General features: G+C 43.6%; 1 protein-coding gene across 2 annotated transcripts in view; it reads right to left on the reverse strand.

Moving 5' to 3' along the window:
* Positions 1–1,382: 1,382 nt before the first annotated feature.
* The window catches only part of LIG3 (DNA ligase 3), a 30,052-nt gene continuing 9,784 nt past the window's right edge, over positions 1,383–21,650 (reverse strand). For both annotated transcript variants that reach the window (XM_069971193.1, XM_069971192.1), the window contains exons 5-21: positions 21,209–21,360; positions 20,934–21,100; positions 20,084–20,161; positions 19,074–19,233; positions 17,034–17,189; positions 16,783–16,914; positions 16,455–16,534; positions 16,282–16,369; positions 16,092–16,169; positions 14,944–15,067; positions 14,319–14,461; positions 14,154–14,228; positions 7,051–7,197; positions 4,326–4,518; positions 3,134–3,225; positions 2,548–2,613; positions 1,383–2,285 (exon numbers count right to left, since the gene is read on the reverse strand). In XM_069971193.1, coding sequence (XP_069827294.1) covers positions 2,049–2,285; positions 2,548–2,613; positions 3,134–3,225; positions 4,326–4,518; positions 7,051–7,197; positions 14,154–14,228; positions 14,319–14,461; positions 14,944–15,067; positions 16,092–16,169; positions 16,282–16,369; positions 16,455–16,534; positions 16,783–16,914; positions 17,034–17,189; positions 19,074–19,233; positions 20,084–20,161; positions 20,934–21,100; positions 21,209–21,360 — 2,168 coding nt within the window. In that variant the 3' untranslated portion in view covers positions 1,383–2,048. The remainder of the gene's footprint in view (positions 2,286–2,547; positions 2,614–3,133; positions 3,226–4,325; positions 4,519–7,050; positions 7,198–14,153; positions 14,229–14,318; positions 14,462–14,943; positions 15,068–16,091; positions 16,170–16,281; positions 16,370–16,454; positions 16,535–16,782; positions 16,915–17,033; positions 17,190–19,073; positions 19,234–20,083; positions 20,162–20,933; positions 21,101–21,208; positions 21,361–21,650) is intronic.

Raw genomic sequence — 21,650 nt, forward strand, 5'->3', positions numbered from 1 at the left:
CATCTGATAACATTTTCAATTACATCATCGAGAACATCACGTGACATTATCGATCTCATGACAACATCACTGATTACATCAATCTCATGTCATTATCGATGACTTCACTGCTAATGCCATTTTTTTATTATGATTTTATTGTCAATATGCTATCATAAATGACATTATCAATCTGATGATGACAGATTACATCACTGATGACATGAATAATATCAATCTGATGACAATTACATCAATGATGTCAGTCATCTGATAACATGGATAACACCACTAATGACATTGATTTGATTGCATAATTAAAACATATTACATGATTGATGACATCACCCAATAAATCAATCTGAAGACATCAACTACATCACCAATCTGATAACATTGATGACGAGGGCATAGATAATGTCACTATCGTTTTGATGACATCATTGATTACCGATGACATAAATGACGTTATCATCGATCGGACAACATGATCAACTTCATCCCTGATGACATCACCAATGTCATGACATCGAATATGTAATTGATTTGATTGTCATTCAATCTGATGACGACATCACTGGTGACATCGGTTTGATGATAATCAAATGACAATCTCACCATTGATCTGACATCAGACAACATCATAGATGACATTGAACTAGTGATATAATAAATGAAGTCACTTATTACATCAGTTTGATTACATCAATGATTGATAACATCGATAAGCAGTGATGACATCATAGGAAACCTCCATCATACTGAGTACAAGATGCTGGTAATATCGGAGTTTTGTACCAGGAAAAACAATAGCTCAGACCATTGAAGAGATTCAGATTTCTTGCGTGCACATATATACTATTTGGTCATTAGTATGTAAAAACCTGACCAACTCTCCCTACATCAGCTCACTGCACCTACCAATTGAAACCTATATTAAAAAGGTCCCCTTTTTGCCTCCCCGCATTCACACTTTCCGTGTTCCGCCTGTAACAGATTCCCCCTCCCCTCCGGGCAGCATCTATGATAACATGCTGAGAGCAGGGGAACTGTAGAAAACATACGTGCCACGCTGCAATGAAGCAGCCACGTGGCACGGTCATTACAGCATGGCACATGTTCATACAGTTCCCCCGCTCCCAGCATCTTATCACAGATGCTGCCCGGGCAGAGAAACTCTGTTACAGGCATTCCACGTCCGCGTTCTGTGTGGAAAACGGAACGTGTAAATGCAACCTTTACATTTCATCATAAAGTTGTTCAGTAGGACTGAGGTCATGGCTCCGAGCAGTCAGACAAGTTCTCCCACACCAAACACACTCACCCATTATGGACCATGATGCTTGATTCTTGTAGAAACTGGAAAAAAAAAAAAGTTTCCAGTGGTAACGAAAATATACCTCTGAAAATCGTAATTCTTTAATACATCCATAGATTTGTATATGCTCTATTACACCACATCACTCTGTAGGCATTAACTGTACAGCTAGCAAAATGGCACATATAAAATCGGATGTCTACTCCAGTACTCGGTAACAGAAGAGAGTTCAGCAGGCCCATTTCATTTAGGCAACCGCTATGTAGTAGCATTGTGACTGAAAACGCAACAATAAAAGTTTACATAGCACCTTTTCCAATGACCAGAACGTTTGTTTCTATACACGTAATTATGTAAAAGCCATATAGTGTCATCATACATCTATTTACACCAAAAAAATAAAGTCGACTTTCATTATTAGCGAAGAGTATAAAGCAAAAACACTGGGGAACTGATTTTTTTTTTTTTTTTTTTTTTGACACTGCAGAACAGTGCTGCAATGATCCAGAGGTGAGATTCTTACCCATTTTGGGTACATAAAGGTGCAGACCTGTTCCCAAATTTCTAGGTCCAGACTACTTAATTGTAGTTTTCTATGTGCGATGAAACTGATTGCTATAGAAGATACCACAGTCAGGTCAGCTAGTGCATTCACTGCACAAAGTCTTAAAATGGTTTCTCAGGGAAGGGTTCTACTGTAACATGGTTTGTAAACATCACCAAAAAGGTACAGGCAAGCCCATAAAGTCTTTTAGCATGGTGCCACAAGTCTACGGCGTCGTATGCATTCCCATATCCAGCGTGGTGTCACATGCTTGGCATCTTCAGCACACTCACAAGCGTCACCCATCACATGTGTAGCAGAAGGGATGTCAAATTCTGGGACTAGATCGCCATCGTAGGCCACAAAGTAACGACGCAGTTTTGCAAACTCCTCAAGTGAAGAAGGGAGGTATAGCTTCACACCAGTGAAAATATCTAGAAGGGTCTAAAATATCATGGATCATTTGTTAGCGAGAATAAGATACACCAGCAGTCTTCAGTTTAGGATTAAAATAAATAAGCCGTTTAGATTTTGCAGTCTAAGCAGAGTGGATAATACAGACAGACGTGCATGCAACCTAATGAATGACTACAGGTAGCCAGGCTGATCGGAAGGGGGAATTGTATTTATTGCTGTTAACCCAGTCTTTTCTTTGTTAACCCATTGTCTATGAGAATGACAGGTAGAGTCACTGATGGATACTTACTTTGGAAGTGGATGAAGATTGTACCGCATTGTGTCCATTGCTTTGGTTAGAATTTACTATTTTAGCCTGTGGAAAAAAATAAAAATAAATAAAATTTACACAAAAATACATGGACACCAAACATCACATCTTTATCCAATTCATAAACCATGGCCATTATTGTGGAGTAGCTGTGAGTTGCTGTATTACTCAAATAGTGAAATATCCCTTTTACTGTAACTGATTTTACCTTGAAATGGGCATAGCTATGCATCAAAACTTTGTTTGAGGTCTGACCACGACCAATAAATTTTAAGGTAAAAACACAGCTGTTATTTGGCAAGGTCAGATATAAATAATGAACATGAGCGTTTTTTTTACATCCGTTTTTCACTTAAAAAAAAGTGTGAACATAGCCTATTCATGTAAAAAGGAGGAAGAATCTTCTATAATGTTTGTAGTCCAAACTGTGCTGGTATCTAGGGTACACGTTGTGCAGCAGTAACTTCAATGCAGCATTATTGTAGACACAAGAACTGCTGTAGTAATGGTGGTGAATGTGGAACACTATGCAATCACACAAGTCGTGGATAAAGCGCTTGCTCACCTTCTTATTCTCAGATGGGACAGGAGACAGAGTTTTCCTTTTCGGAGCCTTAGGCAGCTCCTCACTTTTCTTTGGCTGTGGAGGCTTTCCACCTGAAGACACAATAAAATTATAACTTATGCATCTTTATACCACAATTACTACACAGAACATTAGGATGTTATATCCCATTTAACGTTCACCTCCAGTTATGCAGTCCCATGTGTTCTGCACAGTTTGATGCGTAGTGATGCAGCTCATGCCAGATGGCTGGGTTGCTGAGGCAATAAACAACGCCCAGTGAGCTGCATCTCTCCACGCCAAGCTGTGCCGAGCATGCTTGGCCACAAATCTAGAGATTAACTTTAAAGGGGTACTCCGGTGGGGGGCTATTATGGGATCTGGCCGGGGGAGGAGGTGGCTGAGGACAATGATGTCCACTCACCTCCCCCAGTTCCAGTGGCAGGTCCCGTATCGCGGCGCTCCGGTCCCCGGCCACTTCCTGGTGTCTGTCGCGGGCTCTAGACATGACGTCTCAAGTCCGCTCAGCCAGTCGGTGACAGAGGCGGGATCCATTTCAAGTCCACTCAGATCCCGCCTCTGTCACTGACTGGCTGAGCGGACTTGAGACGTCACGTCTCGAGCCCGTGTCAGACACCAGGAAGCGACCGGGCACGGGAGCGCTGCGATGAGGGACCCACCGTTGGACCCGGGGAGGTGAGTGGATGTCGTTGCCTGCAGCCACCTCCTCCCCGGCCAGATCCCAAAATAGCCCCCCGCCGGAGTACCCCTTTAAGGATAAAAAAAGGGGGAAATCAATCAATCATGTATATGTACATTTTGCTTAAAAAAAGAACCAATCAGCTCAATTGGGCTAATATAGTTCCGTGGAGCACTGTACAAAGCTCCTGAGCAGCCTGCGGCACGTACCAGCACTGCATGTACATCTGGATGTCATACAGCTCCACAGACACAATTTCCTACCTACATGAAAATGTAGCCCACTGGAGTTTACACTGGCTTTAAAGCATCATGCAGGCTGGCGTAAACGTACATAAAAACTGCTGTCACGCTTCTAAAATGCACCTCAGAACAACTGTATGACCAAGATTTACTCATTTTTGAGAAATGGAGTGAGCAGCATAGAAGACTAAGAAGAGTCACAAAATGTTTGAGCAATTGTGTGTGCAATAAAAAAAAAAGGGGGTCTTACCGTCACTCTTTTTGCCTTTCCCAGGTGACTTTGAGGTTGAAGTTTTAGGGGCCTTCAGTGAACCACTTGGTGTTGGTGGTCTTGAACTTCCTTCATTTTCCCGACTACCGTTTTCAGATGAACCTTCTTCATCTTGAGAAGACACAGCAGTAACCGTAAAATCAGATTTCTCCTTAGAGACGCGGTAAAGTTCCTAGGAGGCAGAGGTAGAAATGCTTATATATATGTATGTATGCGGTGTAATACATACATACATAATACATACATACATACATACATACATCTGATTAATTGGTTCTTACACTCCGTGGGTCAGGTGCAGAGCACCCGGCCCACAGGGCGTATAAAAACACTCTATATCCCCCGCAACAGTGAGAGGCAGGAGCGGGCGGCTATTTAAACTTGCCGCCGCGCTCCTGCTCCACTCAGCTGCGGGGAACACCCTGTAGAGAAGTGGGGATTCCCCTCATTATGATGGGATTCCCCACTTCTTTACAGGGTGTCCCCCGCAGCTGAGAGGAGCAGGAGAAATAGCCGCCCGCTCCTGCCTCTCACTACAGGGACGCCCTGAAGCCGCACTGCTCCCCGCACTGACCTGTCATTCCACGTCCCCCCCGCCGGCCTGGATCACTTCTTGTATGTATCCCCCACAGCCGCACGCATCTGCTGTTCTGCCGGCAGCCCCGCTCACCAACTCCTTAGCTGCTTCCGGGGAGCAGTGGCTAAGGAGCTCATGAGCGGGGCCACGGGCAGAACAGCAGATGTGTGCGGCTGCGGGGGGACGCATACAGGAAGAGCTCCGGGTCGGCGGGGGGGGACAGAGTGTCAGGTCAGTGCGGCTGGCTTCAGGGCGTCCCCGCAGTGAGAGACAGGAGTGGGCAGCTATTTAAACTTGCCGCCGTGCTCCTGCTCCTCTCAGCTGCGGGGGACACCTTGTAAAGAAGTGGGGAATCCCATCATAATGAGGGGAATCCCCGCTTCTTTACAGGGTGTCCCCCCGCAGCTGAAAGGAGCAGGAGCGCGGCGGCAAGTTTAAATAGCCACCCGCTCCTGTCTCTCACTGTCCCCGAACACCTCTGATGTTCAGCTGACAGTTATCCCCCTGATTTTGTTCGGATACCGAGCAATGTTCGAGTACCGAGAAATTAAAGGAGTTATCCAGTGCTACAGAAACATGGCCACTTTCTTCCAGAGACAGCCCCACTCTTGTCTCCAGCTTGGGCGGGGTTTTGCTGCTCAGTTCCATTAACCCTTAGACGACCCAGGGCGTATAGTTACGCCATGGAAGTCTGTCCCCAGACGACCTAGGGCGTAACTGTACGCCCTGGGTGTTTCTCACGCTATGAAGCGTGCTCCGGAGCGGAGCGCGCTTCATAGCAGGTGGGGGCCGGCTGCAATCAGCAGCCGGGACCTCACCGGTAATGACACGCTGCAGCGATCGCGCTGCCGCGTGTCATTAACTCCTTAAACGCCGCGATCGCGGCGCGACCGCAGTGTTTAAGTGTAAGTGACAGGGGGAGTCCCCTGTCACTTACCGATCGGGACCCCCGCAGTGTGACTGCGGGGGTCCCGATCGGTAAAACGGACTGCCGGAGGTCTCTCACCTGCCTCCGTGCGGTCCGATCGGCGCTCTGGTCACTGAGCCTGCACAGGCAGGCTCAATGAGCAGATCGCCGATAACACTGATCAATGCTAGGCCTATGGCATAGCATTCATCAGTGTAAAAATCCAAGTAGTGAATGTAAAAGTCCCCCAAAGGGACTTCAAATGTGTAAAAAAAAAAAAGTTAAAAACACCAATACACTACCCCAAAACCCCTCCCCCAATAAAAGTTGAAATCACCCCCCTTTCCCATTATATAAATAAAACATATAAAAATAAATAAATAGATAAACATATAATATACCGTAGCGTGCGTAATTGTCCGATCTATTAAAATATAACAAGCGTCATTGCGAACGGTAAACGGCGTACACGAAAAGAGGGAAAAAAGTGCGCGGATTACCGATTTTATGTTACATTATATATATAAAAAAATTAATAAAAAGTGATCAAAACGTCCGATCTTCACAAATGTGGTATTAATAAAAACTAGAGATCATGGCGGAAAAAATGACACCCCAAACAGCCCCGTAGGTGAAAAAATAAAACCGTTATAAGCGTCACAATAGTCCCATTTTATTTATAATTGCCAAAAAAAAGGATTTCATTTAAAAAAAATATATAACATTAGAGAATCTGTGTAACCTGCATATGGTTGTGTTCGGACTGACCTATAGAGTAATAGTGTCATGTCGCTTTTACCATATAGTGCATTACGTAGACACAGGAACCCCCCAAACGTTACCATATTGCATTCTTTTTTGCGATTTCACCAATTTATATCTTCATAAATAATATATTTGGAATTCCATCATACATGTTATGGTAAAATGAAAGATGCCATTACAAAGTACAACTATTCCTGTAACAAATAAGCCCTTACATGGCCTGTAGATAAAAAACTGAGAGTGCTAGAGCTCTTAGAAGGGGAGGAGGGAAAAACGGAAACACTAAGATCAAAATTTGCGCGGTCCACTGGGTCATTTTGGGCCTGGTCCTCAAAGGGTTAAAGTGAATTGAGCTTAATTGCAAACCACACCTGAACTGGAGACAAAGAAAGAAAGTGGCCATGTTTTTGTAGCACTGGATAACCCCTTTAAAGGAGTTCTACCGGATTACAAACCTTTAATTGTTGTAACGTAGTGGCCGACTTCCAGTCTTTGTCATCTCTGAACCGGGTGCAGCGTGGAAAGCGAATGGATATGCCACCAGCAGTATGAGCCTCTGCCTTGGAGAACTCTGCTCCAGTTATTTCCCATATAGGAGCTTTCTGTAAAACAGACAGGAAACAAAAAAATGGGGTCAGAAATAAGCAGCATAAGCCAAGCATCTCCCCACGAAACTGCTACGGGTAAGGAGAGGGCATCAGTACTTTTCCCATTCCATAATAATCTTCCTCGCACATGACCAAAGAAGTCTAATAAAATGATTAGAGATGAGCGAACCTGGAGCATGCTCGAGTCCATCCGAACCTGAACCTTCGGCATTTGATTAGCGGGGGCTGCTGAAGTTGGATAAAGCCCTAAGGATATGTAGAAAACATGGATATAGTCATTGGCTGTATCCATGTTTTCCAGACAACCTTAAAAGGGGTACTCCGGTGATCATGGAAAAAAAAACTAATTTATTCATACATGTGTAGGGTTTGTCATTACATTGTCTTGTTGTGTTATTTATTTTTTTTTTTTAACTCCCCTTTGTAGCCCCCATGCACCTACATTGATTCAATCAAAAACGTATCTGCTTCCTGTTTCATCAACATCTCCAGGGCATGCGCTCAGTCTGACTCTCTATTTCCCTCTGGCTGTCCAGGCGCTCTAGGAGTCCCCTGGCCTCTCTATGGTCCCATGTGTTTCTCCTCACTGCCCTACCCGATAACCAACTGCCAATCCTGTTGCTAAGCAACATACTTTGTGTGTAAGGGTACAAACACACACAGCAGATATGCAGCAGATTTGATGCGGTGTTCAGTTATTTAGATCTAATCTGCTGCGTATGGCAGCAGTAAATACGCAGCGCATATGGCATGTGTTTGTACCCTAAAGATTGTCCTCACAGAAAAAACCCTGCTGACATGGTCATGTTGTAAATACATATCTGTAGTTTTACCATGCAGGAATTGTTGCGCTCACCTCCACTACCGTTCTACCTCAGCAACCTTCCCACCCCTGCGAATCCTCAACCCCCCCCCCCCCGTGCATCTTGGAGACTCTGTAATAGGGGAGGGGTATTTCACTATTGGCTTCGTTGTCACCCCCTCTGTGACTCTCCATTTGTTGTGGCTCCTGTAGATGTTGAATAGCTACAAATCCCAGTATGACCTGGTGACATTACATGATGGGAGTAGTAGTTATGCAACTAGAAGAGCTTCAGGTGGCAGAAGTACAACTCCCACCATGTACCATCACCACAAGATGAGGATGGGACTTGTAGGTATGAAACCAGGAGAGCTCCAAGTTGCACAACTACAACTCCCATCCTCATGTTGTGATGACACTACAAGATGGGAGTTGAAGTTCTGCCACCTGGAGCTCTTCTGGTTGCATAACTACAGCTACCATCATGTACCATCACCAAAACATGAGGATGGGGCTTGTAGGTATGCACAACTACAACTCCCATCCTTATGTTATGATGGCACTACAAGATGGGAGTTGAAGTTCTGCCACCTGTAGTTTTCCTGGTTGCATAACTCCAGCTACCATTATGTACAATCACCACACCATGAGGATGGAGCTTGTAGTTATGCAACCAGGAGAGCTCCAAGTTGCTCAACTACAACTCCCATATTGTACTGTCACCACAACATGATGGGTCTAGTAGTTATTCAACTTGGAGTGCTCAGGGTTGAAGTACTACAACTCCCATCTGGCACAGTCACCACAATATGAGGATAGGAATTGTAGTGATGCAGCCAGGAGAAATCCAAGTTGCAAAACTTCAACTCCCATTATCCTGATGTAGGGACAATACTCTATGGCAGTTGTAGTTTTCCAACTTTGATCTCTCCTGGTTGCATAACTAAAAGCCCCAGCCTCATCTTGTGGTGACATTACAAGATGGGAGTTGCGGTTCAGCCACCTTTAGATCTCCTGGTAGCATAACTACAACACCCATCATGTAATGTCACCATGGCTCCACAATCTGAGGAGCCACACTAGATGGAGAGTCACAGAGGGGCTGACGGGGAAGCATGTAGTGAAATTTCCCACACCTACAGAGCCGCCGAGATGCTGGGATTCTATCTACGTATGTATCTCATATCTATCTATCTATCTGTGCGTTTACACAGGCAGATTTATCTGACAGATTTTGGAAGCCAAAACCAGGAATGGATTTAAAAAGAGGAGAAAGCTTAGTCTTTCCTTTATGACCCGTTCCCTGTTTACGGTCCGTTCCTGGCTTTGGCTTCAAAAATCTGTCAGATAAATCTGCCTGTGTAAACGCACCATCTATCTATCTATCTATCTACTCTTGTCTAGTGTTTAAAAAAATCTGCAGAACTCACAAGATCTCAAGATAAATTTATTGATTTATTTTTGCATGTATTCCGGTGATCATACCAAAATGAATAAAACATTTTATATCTGTAGTAAGTGTCATTAAAGGGGTTATCCAGCGCTACAAAACATGGCCACTTTTCCCCCTACTGTTGTCTCCAGTTCAGGTGTGCTTTGCAATTAAGCTCCATTTACTTCAATGGAACGAACTGAGTTTCAAAACCCCACCCAAACTGGAGACAACAGTAGGGGGAAAGTGGCCATGTTTTTGTAGCGCTGGATAACCCCTTTAAGGGTAGCTTCACATGTACCGACTCGCAGCGTTAATAACGCTCCCAGTCGGCTAGATCCTGGCAGATCACTTTCATTACATACACACAGCGGTCTGAATGACCGCTGCGTGTATGTAATTCTGCCGGCCGCTTAACCCCTTCAGCTGCGCCCGGTGTCTGCTCTGCATACATTACCTGTCCTCGCTGCACGGTGTCCCGGCGTACAGACCGCTGTGTGTATGCAATGAAAGTGATCTGCCAGGATCTAGCCGACTCGCATCGTTATTAACGCTGCAAGTCGGAACGTGTGAAGCTACCCTAAAGAGGCTGGCCAGTTTATAGTAAAATAGGTCAGTACAAAGTATTAGTAAGTGTGCTAGTAAATGTATATACAGACAGCAGCTTCCTGTGTACCTCATAGAACGAAAATCAGACTCCCCTCCTCCAGGCTGGGCTTTCCTGCTCTGTTTTGTTTCTGTCCATAAAATGGCCGACATGGAGGAGCATGTGACCATGCCCTGTCCTCTGTGTCCTCCATATGCATATACAGGCTCAGTGGTGGACACTGGGGGTGGGGCCTGGTCACACACTCCTCCATGTCATCCATCTTATGGACAGACCACAGAGCAGGACAGCACAGCCTGGAGGAGGGGAGTCAGATATTAGCTCTATGAGGTACACAGGTAGCTGCTGTCAGTATATACAGTGAGTACACTGACTAATACTGTACACTGAGCAATTTTACTATAAAGTGGCCAACCTCTTTAATTTGCCCTTTTTTAATTATTATTTTTTTTATAAAATACCCTTGCAGCCCTTATACACCTGCAGCTGCCCCATGCCCATCTGGTTCGGTCCCCTCCCCTATACAGTGTGAAAAAACAGTGGTGGCCCCGTTCCCCCTCAGAACCCCTCCCCTACTCCTCCACGAATGCAGTAATACTGGGGAATTCTTCTCCAGGACTCCCCCCGGGAAAGACAATGAGCAGTGTCGCCCCAAACTTGCATTCCAGCTTCCCCGCGGCTCTGCAATGTATGGGGATAGGGATTTCACGACAGGCTTCCCTCTTACCCTCTCTGTGACTCTCCATCTACTGTTCTACTGTGGTTCCTTAGCAGTTGCACTCTTACAACACCCAGTATGCCCTGGTGACATAACATGATTGAGGCAATGTTCACACAACGTATATTTCCGTATCAATACAAAAATACGCGTTACCTTGCCTCTATGGAATCCCGGCCGGAACATATACACAAAGCATACACTCCGGCCGGGTTCCCTAGCGGCGCCGCAAACAACTGACATGTCAGTTTTCTGCAGCCACTATTCAGTGAATAGCGGCCGCAGGAAACCATGTCAGTGCACACTATGTGCAGTGGGAATTCTGATGCGGGCACACACGGATGCGCCCACGTCAGAATTCAGTGGCAGGAAAGATCATTCGGCCGGTACTTTAGTACCAGCCGGAATAATCTCTGCAGAGACTGGCTGTTCCGTGACCCAGCCGGGTCACGGAACAGCCGGTCTCTTACTAGGCGGGAACATAGCCTGAAGTTGTATTTATGCTACTAGGAGTGCTCCTAATTGTAGAACTACAACTCCCATTACAATGTTGTGGGGAGTTGTAGTATTCCAACTTGGATTTCTACTGGTGATGATGGTACCAGATGGGAGTTTTAGTTCTGCAACCTGGACCTCTCTAACTTGAAGAACTACAACTCCCATTTGTTACCATCGTCACATTAGCATGGGTCTTGTATTTATGCAACCAGAAGAAATTCAAGTTGCAGAACTACAACTCCTATGATCATGTTGTGGGGACAATAATTAAATGGGAGTAGTAGTTTTCCTGGTTGCTTGACTGGTAGTTGCAGTTCTGCAACCTTGAGTAGTCTATGTTGCAGAACTACAACTCCCATGTTGTACCATTGCCACAATATTAATTAAGATGGGGCTTCTAGCTATGCATATGTATACAGTATGGGAGACAACCATCACAGCATGCGAATAAATAACCCACTGATATTCCATGTTGAAACATTGCGAGAAATCACAATAATATGAATATAAAAAAAAACAAAAAAAAAAAACACAACGTCAGTGGGTCCAACAGCACTATGAAGTGAGCTCAGAAGCAGAACTAACTTCATAGCACGTAGGGACCGGCTGCCTTATGTGATCGTGCAGCAGCCCGCCAGTAACCCTTGCAACTGTGCTCCTGTCACTGTCTGATTGGGACACTGTGAGGTTCCAATCGTACTGTATATATGGATAAATAGCCAGATAGATAAATACAATAGATAGTAAAGCAGCACGGCTCCCAGTTCGTAGGTTGGTGCAAGCACATATCACAGCCACAGGTTTGGGATATCTATATTGCAGATAGTCCGCAGCATTCCAAATTCAATTAAGTAAAAGTGTAAATTTATTCCATTGAACTTGCAAACAACAAACAATAGATAAGTGCAGCATACAATGCGACGTTTGGATGGAAAAAATTCACCCATATACTTCACTGAATTTGGAATGTTGCTGAGTATGTGCAATACAGATAGATAGAAAAATAGAAAGAGATAAATTGTCAGTCAGCTAGACAGATATGCTCTTACATACAGTATATATAAACACAATATAATATACAGTACACAGTAAGTAAATCACATACATTGAACAATACATTACACATCACACATACATAGAACAATACAGACAAATAACATCACACATACATTACACACCACACATACCACTGCACATTGTACACATACAGTACTGTACTTACTCCTTGTGATATCCAGCTAGGTGCAGTCTTTAAAGGGTTCCCTTAGAAGGCCCATGTGGATAGCAAAGGGCTGACTGTCTCAGTGTGTGCTCAGGGTTTGCACAGTATTGTCCCTCCCTCCTCCTTGTAGTCCCGACTGCTGCTCTAATAACTTCCTCACACGCACTCAGGGGGAAGGAGGTGGGTCCGCAGCTTCTTGAGACTGCCATTTAAAGTGGCACTGCCAGCACACAGTGATACTGCTCAGTGCTGGGTATAGTAAACCTCGGCAGCTTCAGCTAGGTTTACTTTTATATGGTTCAAGCTACTGCTACAGGGGGCCCTTTGATGATGGGGGCTTTTCCAGGGGACAGTGCGATCATAGAAGCCGCCTCTCACATGGCCCCCTGCTTGATGTGATCTTCTCCAGTCGGCATGTACAGCATAGGGCAGAGAGACAGTGTGCAGAACACTCTCCTCTGATTGACTGCACTGCCTCCGGTAAGCAATCAAAGGAGAGTCTCCTGCACAGTCTCTCTGCCCTATGCTGCACATGCCGACAGGAGAGGATCACATCAAGCAGGGGGCCATGTGAGAGTGGCTTTACTGGGGAACAGTGCGATCATAGAAGCCACCTCTCACACGGCCCCCTCTCTTAATGTGATCCTCTCCGGTCCCGCATAGGGCAGAGTAACCATGTCAGCGTGTGGGCCATAGGGGACAATGAGAGGAGCTGCAGACAGTTCTTCCTGCTCTCCTCTCATTATCCCCTACGGTCCACACGCTGACATGGTTACTCTGCCCTATGCCGGACCAGAGAGGATCACAGCAAGAGAGGTGGCCGTGTGAGAGGGGTAATGTGAGAGGTGGTTTTACTGGTGGCATTGAGCAGAAACTCTCTACAGCAATGCCAGGCTCCCAGCTGCCATCTCTGCATGAGCAGCCGCTGTGTGATCTGCGCATACACAGAACAGTTTCTCCGTTTGGAGCAAGTGCACAGGGAGGGCTCTGATTGGTTGCAACTGCAGACCAATCAGAGGAAAGCAGGAAGACACGGACTGACCGTGAATGACAGGCATATGCAGGAGAGAGAGAAGGTCGGTTAGTGACGCATTGTCACAAAATGGTGGCGGAAAACGGGGGTCGACAGTCAAGAGGAGGACCTCAGGTTTTCAACTTCCTGTGGGGAGGAGCTGGGACCAAAAAGAAGACCAAGCTGCAGGAATCCATTAGGTAAGTATATTGCAATGTTATATAACTTTACCTAACCCTTTCATTGCAGGTTAATTTTTTTTCACCGGAATACCCCTTTAAAGTTTTATCCAAGTTCAGCAGCCCCAGCTAATCAAATACCGAACGTTCGGGTGGACTCGAACCCAAAATCGGTTCGCTCATCTCTAAAAATGATTTATAGTGCAAGCTAGAGGTCACTCTTTACAAAATTTTCTGCTCAAATCCTACAGAATAAATGGACACCCGCCAGACCTCACTGAGGTCAATATTCAGAAATGCACCTATACTGCAACAGTCCTTGTATTACAAGAAGAGCCATTTATCTGAATGGCTGCCATGTAATGCTAAATGTACTCCCGATTGTCCATTGACCGATCATGACTTTCCAATTTGCCGCAGATGCTGGGAACAAGGGCCTCATTCTGATTAGGGCCTGTCTGATTAGAACATGAACATTACCTCAGGGTCTTGTATAATGAAGTCTGGGTAATAATTCTTGTTGATTTTCAGCCAAGATGGAATTTTGGCTGGGTCCTAGAAATAAAATGCACAATAAGACTCTGAAAACATCATATAGCGTATGACATAATATTCACTTTACTCCAAGACCACAAATACACTTACCTTACTAATCTTCACCATGTCCAATTCCTTTTGTAACCGTGCAAGTGTGGCGTCATCATAACCACTTGAACACTTTGTGACTGTGCACCACTTACGAGTTTCAGGGTCGTAGCATCCCATTAAAAAGATGGACATCATGCCACCTATAGTAAATGAAACCAAGCATGTGTGTAAAATGAGACATTTCTATTTATTAATGTTTAAAGCATACCCATCATTTAAACAAGCTTCTGAAATGTCATAGTGACATGTCACAGGTTTGTATTGGTGGTGTTCTGAGTGCGGATACACCTGCCGATTGTTAGAACGAAGGGGCAGAAGCATTCTACCCCTTCATTTCTGCTTAAAAGTAGCGGTGGACTGAATTATTGAGCCTATGTAATTTCCAGCAATCGTTTCTAACAGAAATTTCATAGGCTGCAATTATAATTTGGTCTACTGCTACAAGTGAGAGCAGAGATGAAGGGGCAGAGCGCGCGCTGCTGAGCATGTCTGCCACTTCTACTGATCAATGGGGGGTTCCAGCAGCCAGACCCCCACCAATACAAACCTTTGACATGTCAGAAGTTTGTTTAAATGATAAGTACCCTTTAATGATAAGGCAATGACTTATCGGTTCACTAACCATTTGCTCCTTTCCCATAGAATGCGCCTAATACTGCAAGATCAGCAGTATCTGCCATAGCACCTTCATTCAAATAATCCTTTTTCACCTTTAGCCAATGGCGCTTCCCAGGCTCATAGAGGGACTAAAAAAAACAAAAAACAAAATAAAAAGAATGAACTAGGATTTAATAAAAGAAAATAATTCTAGCAGGACTGCTACTCGGCTGTATTTTCTATGTAATAATACGATATGATGTTAGAGGGGTAATCCCATCCCAGGTAACTTGTAGGACTTCAAATTAAGTTTTGCAAATACCTTTATTTAGCAAATTTGCCTCATTCTATCAATATTCTGCTCTTTCCCTCCAATTGTTGACAGCTTGTTATCTAGGTTACAAACCACCACTCTGCTCAAAAGCAGAGTTCTGTCTATACAGGTACACATATAAATACACACACAAGCCAGACCAGAGTGATGGTTGGTAACAGACAATAAAAGGGTAAAAGAGGGGGCATATAAGGGGGAGGGAAAATTGCTAAGCGAATCTGCAAACATAATCAACCTGACGAGCCCTACAAGTGAAACTGGATAAGCCGAGATGAGAACACCTCTTTAAAATGTCACTGTCGGGTTTTTTTTTTTGCGATTTTAGGAAACTTTGTAATTGGGTTTATTAGGCCAATATGCCATTATCTGCATTCAAATAGCCTTTTCCCCAGGTCCCCCCTCCCTCTTTTCTCGCATTCACTGCTTATTATCATTAAATCTCGACTCTTTTACATCAGTTGAGCCCTGTCTAACCTATGGAGAGGGGAGGGGGAGATTAGTCGCCAGCAGAGAGCAGAGTTGTCTTGTTTTGGTGCCTCATCTCCGTCCACCCCTCCCCTCTCCATAGAAAACCATGAAGACAGGGGGGGGGGGAAGAGCCTCAAACTGATTTTTCATGATAAAAATGCATTTTTCAGCTAATAAACCTAATTACAAAGTTTCTTAAAATCACCTGTACTATTGATTTCTTAATTTTTTTTTTTTTTAAAACAGTGATACTTTTAACATCTACAAAGAGGTACAACTAGACAGAAGCAAACACACACAAACAAACTACACAGTAGTGCTGTTCTCAAGCACAATGGAATGATAGCTAGGACATTCAGGTGACACAATACCTTCAAATCTTTAAGTACAAGGCCTTCTAAACCTTCCCGTATAACTTTTGTGATCATATCAGCAAGATCTGCCGCTTTCTAGGAATAAGAACACAGTTTAACTCTTAACTACCATACAAGTGTTGCACTGACACGGTAACACATCACACAGAAATTGAATCTGAGTGGAATATACAGGCAACGCACTCACTGTAACGTGCTTCATCTCTGAGAACATGATATGGTTAGGGATCTCTACCATGTTGTCACGCATAAATTTCCGTCGCTCATTGAGTGGCCTGTGATAACAAAGGACGGATCATTACAGTGCAACACATTAAAAATGATAGACAGATCAAATGATGCAGGTCACATTACACTCACCTGTCCATCAAACTGACACCATTAAAATATATGCAGTCAAAGACAAAGAGGCAAACATTGGCATCTTTAAAAGCCGCTTTCTAGAAAGCAATATGGACAAGTAAAAATGAGACGATTTAAAAGAATTACACTTGTCACAAAGCATAAATGCAACTAATACACCAAAGGTAGATGGGCGGCTACAAGTCTGTATTCATGCACAGATATTGTGGTTCTTTTAGTCAGGTCTAAGAGGGAGTACAATATTTCACTTGTGAGATGAACTCTAGCAGTCATTACTAGCAACAGAACACAAATGCAGGGAGATAAAACTTCAACAACTTAATACCTTATGGACCCCCAATGTTCCAAATGGAAGTGGCTTGCTAGTGTTTGTGTCAATGAGGAGCACTTCAGAGTCCAGGATCATGCTATTACCACCTGGAAACGCTTTTGGAATGTAATCTTTAAAATGAGCGACCTATAGGCAGAATACAAAATTGTACTCATTGATGAATATAAAAGTAGAAAAAAAAAAAACCTGAATATATTTCCAACAAAGCCTTACAAAAAAAAAAAAAAAAGGCATAGCCGAATTACCTTATGGGGAAGGACGGGCTTGAGACTGCGACTGAAGTAACTAAAGTGATCACCATTTTTGTGCACTTGGACACGTTCCCCATCATACTTGATTTCTGCATACATTCCATTGGGACATTTCTTCATGGCATACTCTATAGATTTACAAGCTTCAGCCTAAAAGGTTTAAGGAGCAAATGATACAAGATAAAAAGTTATAATCTGAAAATAATAAAACCAACACACAGAAAACTCCAGTACTAATAAAACTGCCCCAAAAACTTGTGCGGGAACAATATTGTTATATTTTAATAGATTGGACAATTCTGCACTTTACAATATATATTATGGGAAAGATGTGTGTATGTATTTTAAACTTTTATTGGGGTTTACCATATAAGGGTTTTTTTCCCTACAGTTACATATGAAACCATTGGATTGCATATAGCGATTAATGCTATGCCATAGCATAGATCAGTACTATTGGCGATATTCTTATACAGCCTGCCTCAGGGCAGACTTATGGTGCGTTTACACAGATTTATCTGACAGATTTTTGAAGCCAAAGTCAGGAATGGATTTAAAAAGAGGAGAGAGTCCAGTCTTTCCTTTATGACCTGTTCCCTGTTTATAGTCTATTTCTGGTTTTGGCTTTAAAGATCTGTCAGATAAATCTCTCTGTGTAAACGCACCATAACAGAGGATCACCGATCTGACAAGATGTGGTAAGGAGATCCTCCGCTTGTCAGAGAAAGTGATTGGTGCTTATCCTGTCACGGATTTTCTTAAAGCGAATTAGAATCAATGGAGCCGCATCAGAGGGGCGGGGGTTTCCTCCCATTGGGGGCAGGCCAGCCTGCCTCCATCGCTTCAGCCCGAGCCGATGTCTGTAATAGACCGGCGCCGTGTGCGGGAACCAGGCCGGCTCCGCTGCACCAGTGCTGTTCTATTGATATGCTACACTTTAAAGGACAACTCCCGCGGGACCCCCCAAAAAAAAAAAACACAGACACACACAGACACCATACTCACCATCTCTCCGGTGACGATCGCCACTCGATTCGCCCGCCGTCCGCCTCACCGTCGCCGCCGTCCGCCATCCAGCGATGTCTCCAACTTCCGGGTCCAGGGGATGGAAAAGGCTGCCAGTGCGCTTGCGCACCGGCAGCCTTTTCATTGGCTGGAGCGCATCACATGGCTTCCAGCAAGCTCAGCCAATCAGGGCTGAGCAAGCTGGAAGCCATGTGATGCGCTCCAGCCAATGAAAAGGCTGCTGGTGCGCATGTGCACCAGCAGCCTTTTCATCCCCATTCACTTTGCATGAAGACGCCGAGGAGGAAGAAGACCCGGACCGCCCCTCGGCTCTGACGTCGTCGTCACCAGATGCCGCCCCGGAGAAGAGGACCGTGACGATCGTAATAGGTAATGTATACATTCCTTAACTTCCGGGGTGGGGGGTCGGGGGTCCGAAAGTGGGGGAAGGGGGCCAGGCCGGGTATTTAACCACATTACAAAGTTATATAACTTTGTAATGTGTGTTAAATGAGCAAAAAAAAATTTTTGTGGGAGTTGTCCTTTAAAGTAAATGTACTATCAGGTACATTCGCTTTAACACCGCAATCACTATGCGTGACCACGGCTGCCTGTGATTGAGTGTGGGCATGTGTAGTAGGAATTAATAAATATTTTCCATTCCAGAAGTGCCACACAACTTCTGGCTTTGGCGCAAAAACTGCCGTGGTAGTTTAAAAAAACAAAAAACTAATATTTAGCGTAACTATTTCTACACTTTAAAAGAACAGGATTCTTAATTGTTTGTGTAGTATGAAATATCTACACAGGACCTAGATACCTAAAGAGGCATGCTTATTGTTCCACTACTTTATAAAGCTGCCGACTGCTTTTCAACACAATTTTATTGCAGTCATATTCTCTCTCTTCAGCAAAGAACTCAAATATGTTAGCGTATCTCAATGTAGCCATCTAAAGGGATTGTATAATTCTGGAAGCTGGGTTTTAGGTGCATAGCATATGCTTAAGGACAATTCAAACATATTTTACCAGCATAGGTTGAACCGGTGTCATAAGTGAAGCTTCAACACTAAGAACTTGTTTCATTCCTGGGCCTTGCTGTCTGTTCCGCAGAACACGCTCTACAACATCGCCTAAATTACGAGAGGCTTTGAAGGCATCATATGCATTGGGATCAAGAGCATCAAGACTGAAATGAAAAGTGGAAATTAGTTAACTATAATTTCACCAAAGCGCCATCATTAAAAAGTTCCTCAAAAGGAAAAAATGAATCATTTTATTAAGTTTTATTGCAAATCCACACCTCTTTCCGCCTAAAATAAAGATTTTTACACAAAGACGCCGCATCACCAAAAGCTCCTGTGATCGGCGCCTACAAACTGCATTGTACACATTTAATAACATGCAGCCACTATTACTCCTACAAGAATGTTCATCAATTCTTTTCAGACCTTTTCAGAATATATCTGCTTGGTTATGCACTGATACACGCTTTGTGTTGTACTTCTTGGCAAATTACTCATTGGAGAGGCAAAATCCCGATGAGCGAGCCTCAAGCACACTTGCATTTGTCTGAACCCGAAATCTCAGCATTTGATTACCAATGCATGAAAGAGTTGGGTGCAGCCCTAGGGAGTCTTGCAAAACATGGATAAAGCAATAGGCTGTATGTATGTTTTTCAGGAAGCCTTAAGGCTGCATCCAAGTTCTTCAGCCTCCAGTAATCAAATGCTGAGAATATGGGTTCAGAAAAGCCAGAGTACATATTAAAATCTAACAATATGTATACAATACTTGGCCTTACTGGGTCCTTCAGAACAAGCGCAGCTTTCTGAAGCAGCTCTCCACAGTGACAGTGATGTATTTACATACAAACAGGGGCTGCCCTAATCGGGAAACCTCTTTTATATAATGGAAACATTTCTCAAGATCATTGCAGTTCAGCAACTGCTTATGTTATTAACAGACTATACTACTCTGTAGCACAGAGTCCCAAAACAACGCTCAATAAGAACATGTCTACATGTATTATCACTTACACGTGTTTGGCTCCTGAGTTCATCTTTAAATCATGCTTGATAAGGCGAATTATGCACTTCAGATCATTGCTGGTACACCTACAAATAAACATGAAATGGATCCAGTTTAAGCCTGAAACACCCCTTAAAAGGTAATTTATCACCAACCTCAAATAATAAGGCATGTGTGTGAATTAATAGGGCACGCAACAGTAATAATTTTCCTTGTAAGGTCATGAGCATTTTTATGGATATGCAAGTTGACTATTTAGGTGCACTGGAGACATGGCCTCATGGGCAGCAACACTGGTAAGGCTGCCCCTATTGCTCCTCAATGCTCTTGTAGTAAAGCCTGCCCTGTAACACCAGGCCATCCCTGTTCTGTGACATCACTCACAGGCCTAAAAATATTTGTGGGCAAAATCTTGGCATTCACTGCACATGCAGTTTTAAAATAGGCTGAACACATACATTATTGGGGAGAACTAAAAATAAATAAATATCAAAAAGGGAAATATCAATGTTTACAAGAAGAAAAAAAAAAAAGAACGAACGTAGCTAGGAATATAAAGACAATTTAATTTAAAAGAGGTCTTTAACTCTCCTGACATATTCTCATAACAGGGTAAGCTAGCAGAGATAGAATGTGTCATATTATATACACACACACACACACACATTTATATTTTATTACACACTTAATTTAATTTTTAATTTAGATTGAATTAAAGTAAAAAAAATAAATAAATGAGATTTGTAGAGGGCTAAAGCTAATAGGAGAGAAAAAAAAACCAAAAGAAATCTGTTAAATACAAGAATCTACCAAAACTATAAGCAGTGACAATAGGTATTCTGCTCTCAGATGCCATACCTGGATGCTATGTCTTCCAGGACCTTCTGCTGATCCTCCTCTTTGGTCATTTTGGCAAGCCGATTCAGCATGTCATCCACCTCCTGGATTGTCAGGAGACTCTTAGCAGCTGGTGGGAAGGTTTTGCTCTCCTCAAAGAAGATTCGAACAGTTTCTGACACATCACCCTAATAGGGGGAAAAAAAAAAAAAGGTCAAATATTAGACAGCCATAATGACAGGGGTAGGATGCCAATAACAGAACCACTTTTACAGCTCTTAGGTGATTGTTATTACCTGCTCAAGGTCTCGGACCATTTCTTCCTGGTTGCAGTTGAATATCCGACTAAAAAGCTTGACGATCTGCTTATCATTCAGGTTGTACACATTCTTGATAACACCCGGTAACAGCAGCTTTACTGTTAAGTAGGTATCGCCATGAAAGCCATCTGGTTAAAGGAAAACCAAGAATTTCTATCAATTACTCTTTTTTAACCACATCTTGGGTCACACTAAAAGGAGACATCCAGGATATTAAAAGCGATCTATTCCAAGAACAGGCCCTCAACAGTGAACTGTTAGAGGCGGTACAGCGGCCGATCAGCTGGTACAAGGGTACAATGGTGTTCAGGTCAGCACCGCAGCCTCTTTATTCTTTACCTTCATCTGTACTGGGTAAGTATTCCAGACTTTATGCCATTCACTTTAAGAGGGCAAAGCTGCAATTCCAAGCACAGCT

Source organism: Dendropsophus ebraccatus, chromosome 5, assembly GCF_027789765.1.
Source record: "Dendropsophus ebraccatus isolate aDenEbr1 chromosome 5, aDenEbr1.pat, whole genome shotgun sequence".
NCBI lineage: Eukaryota > Metazoa > Chordata > Amphibia > Anura > Hylidae > Dendropsophus > Dendropsophus ebraccatus.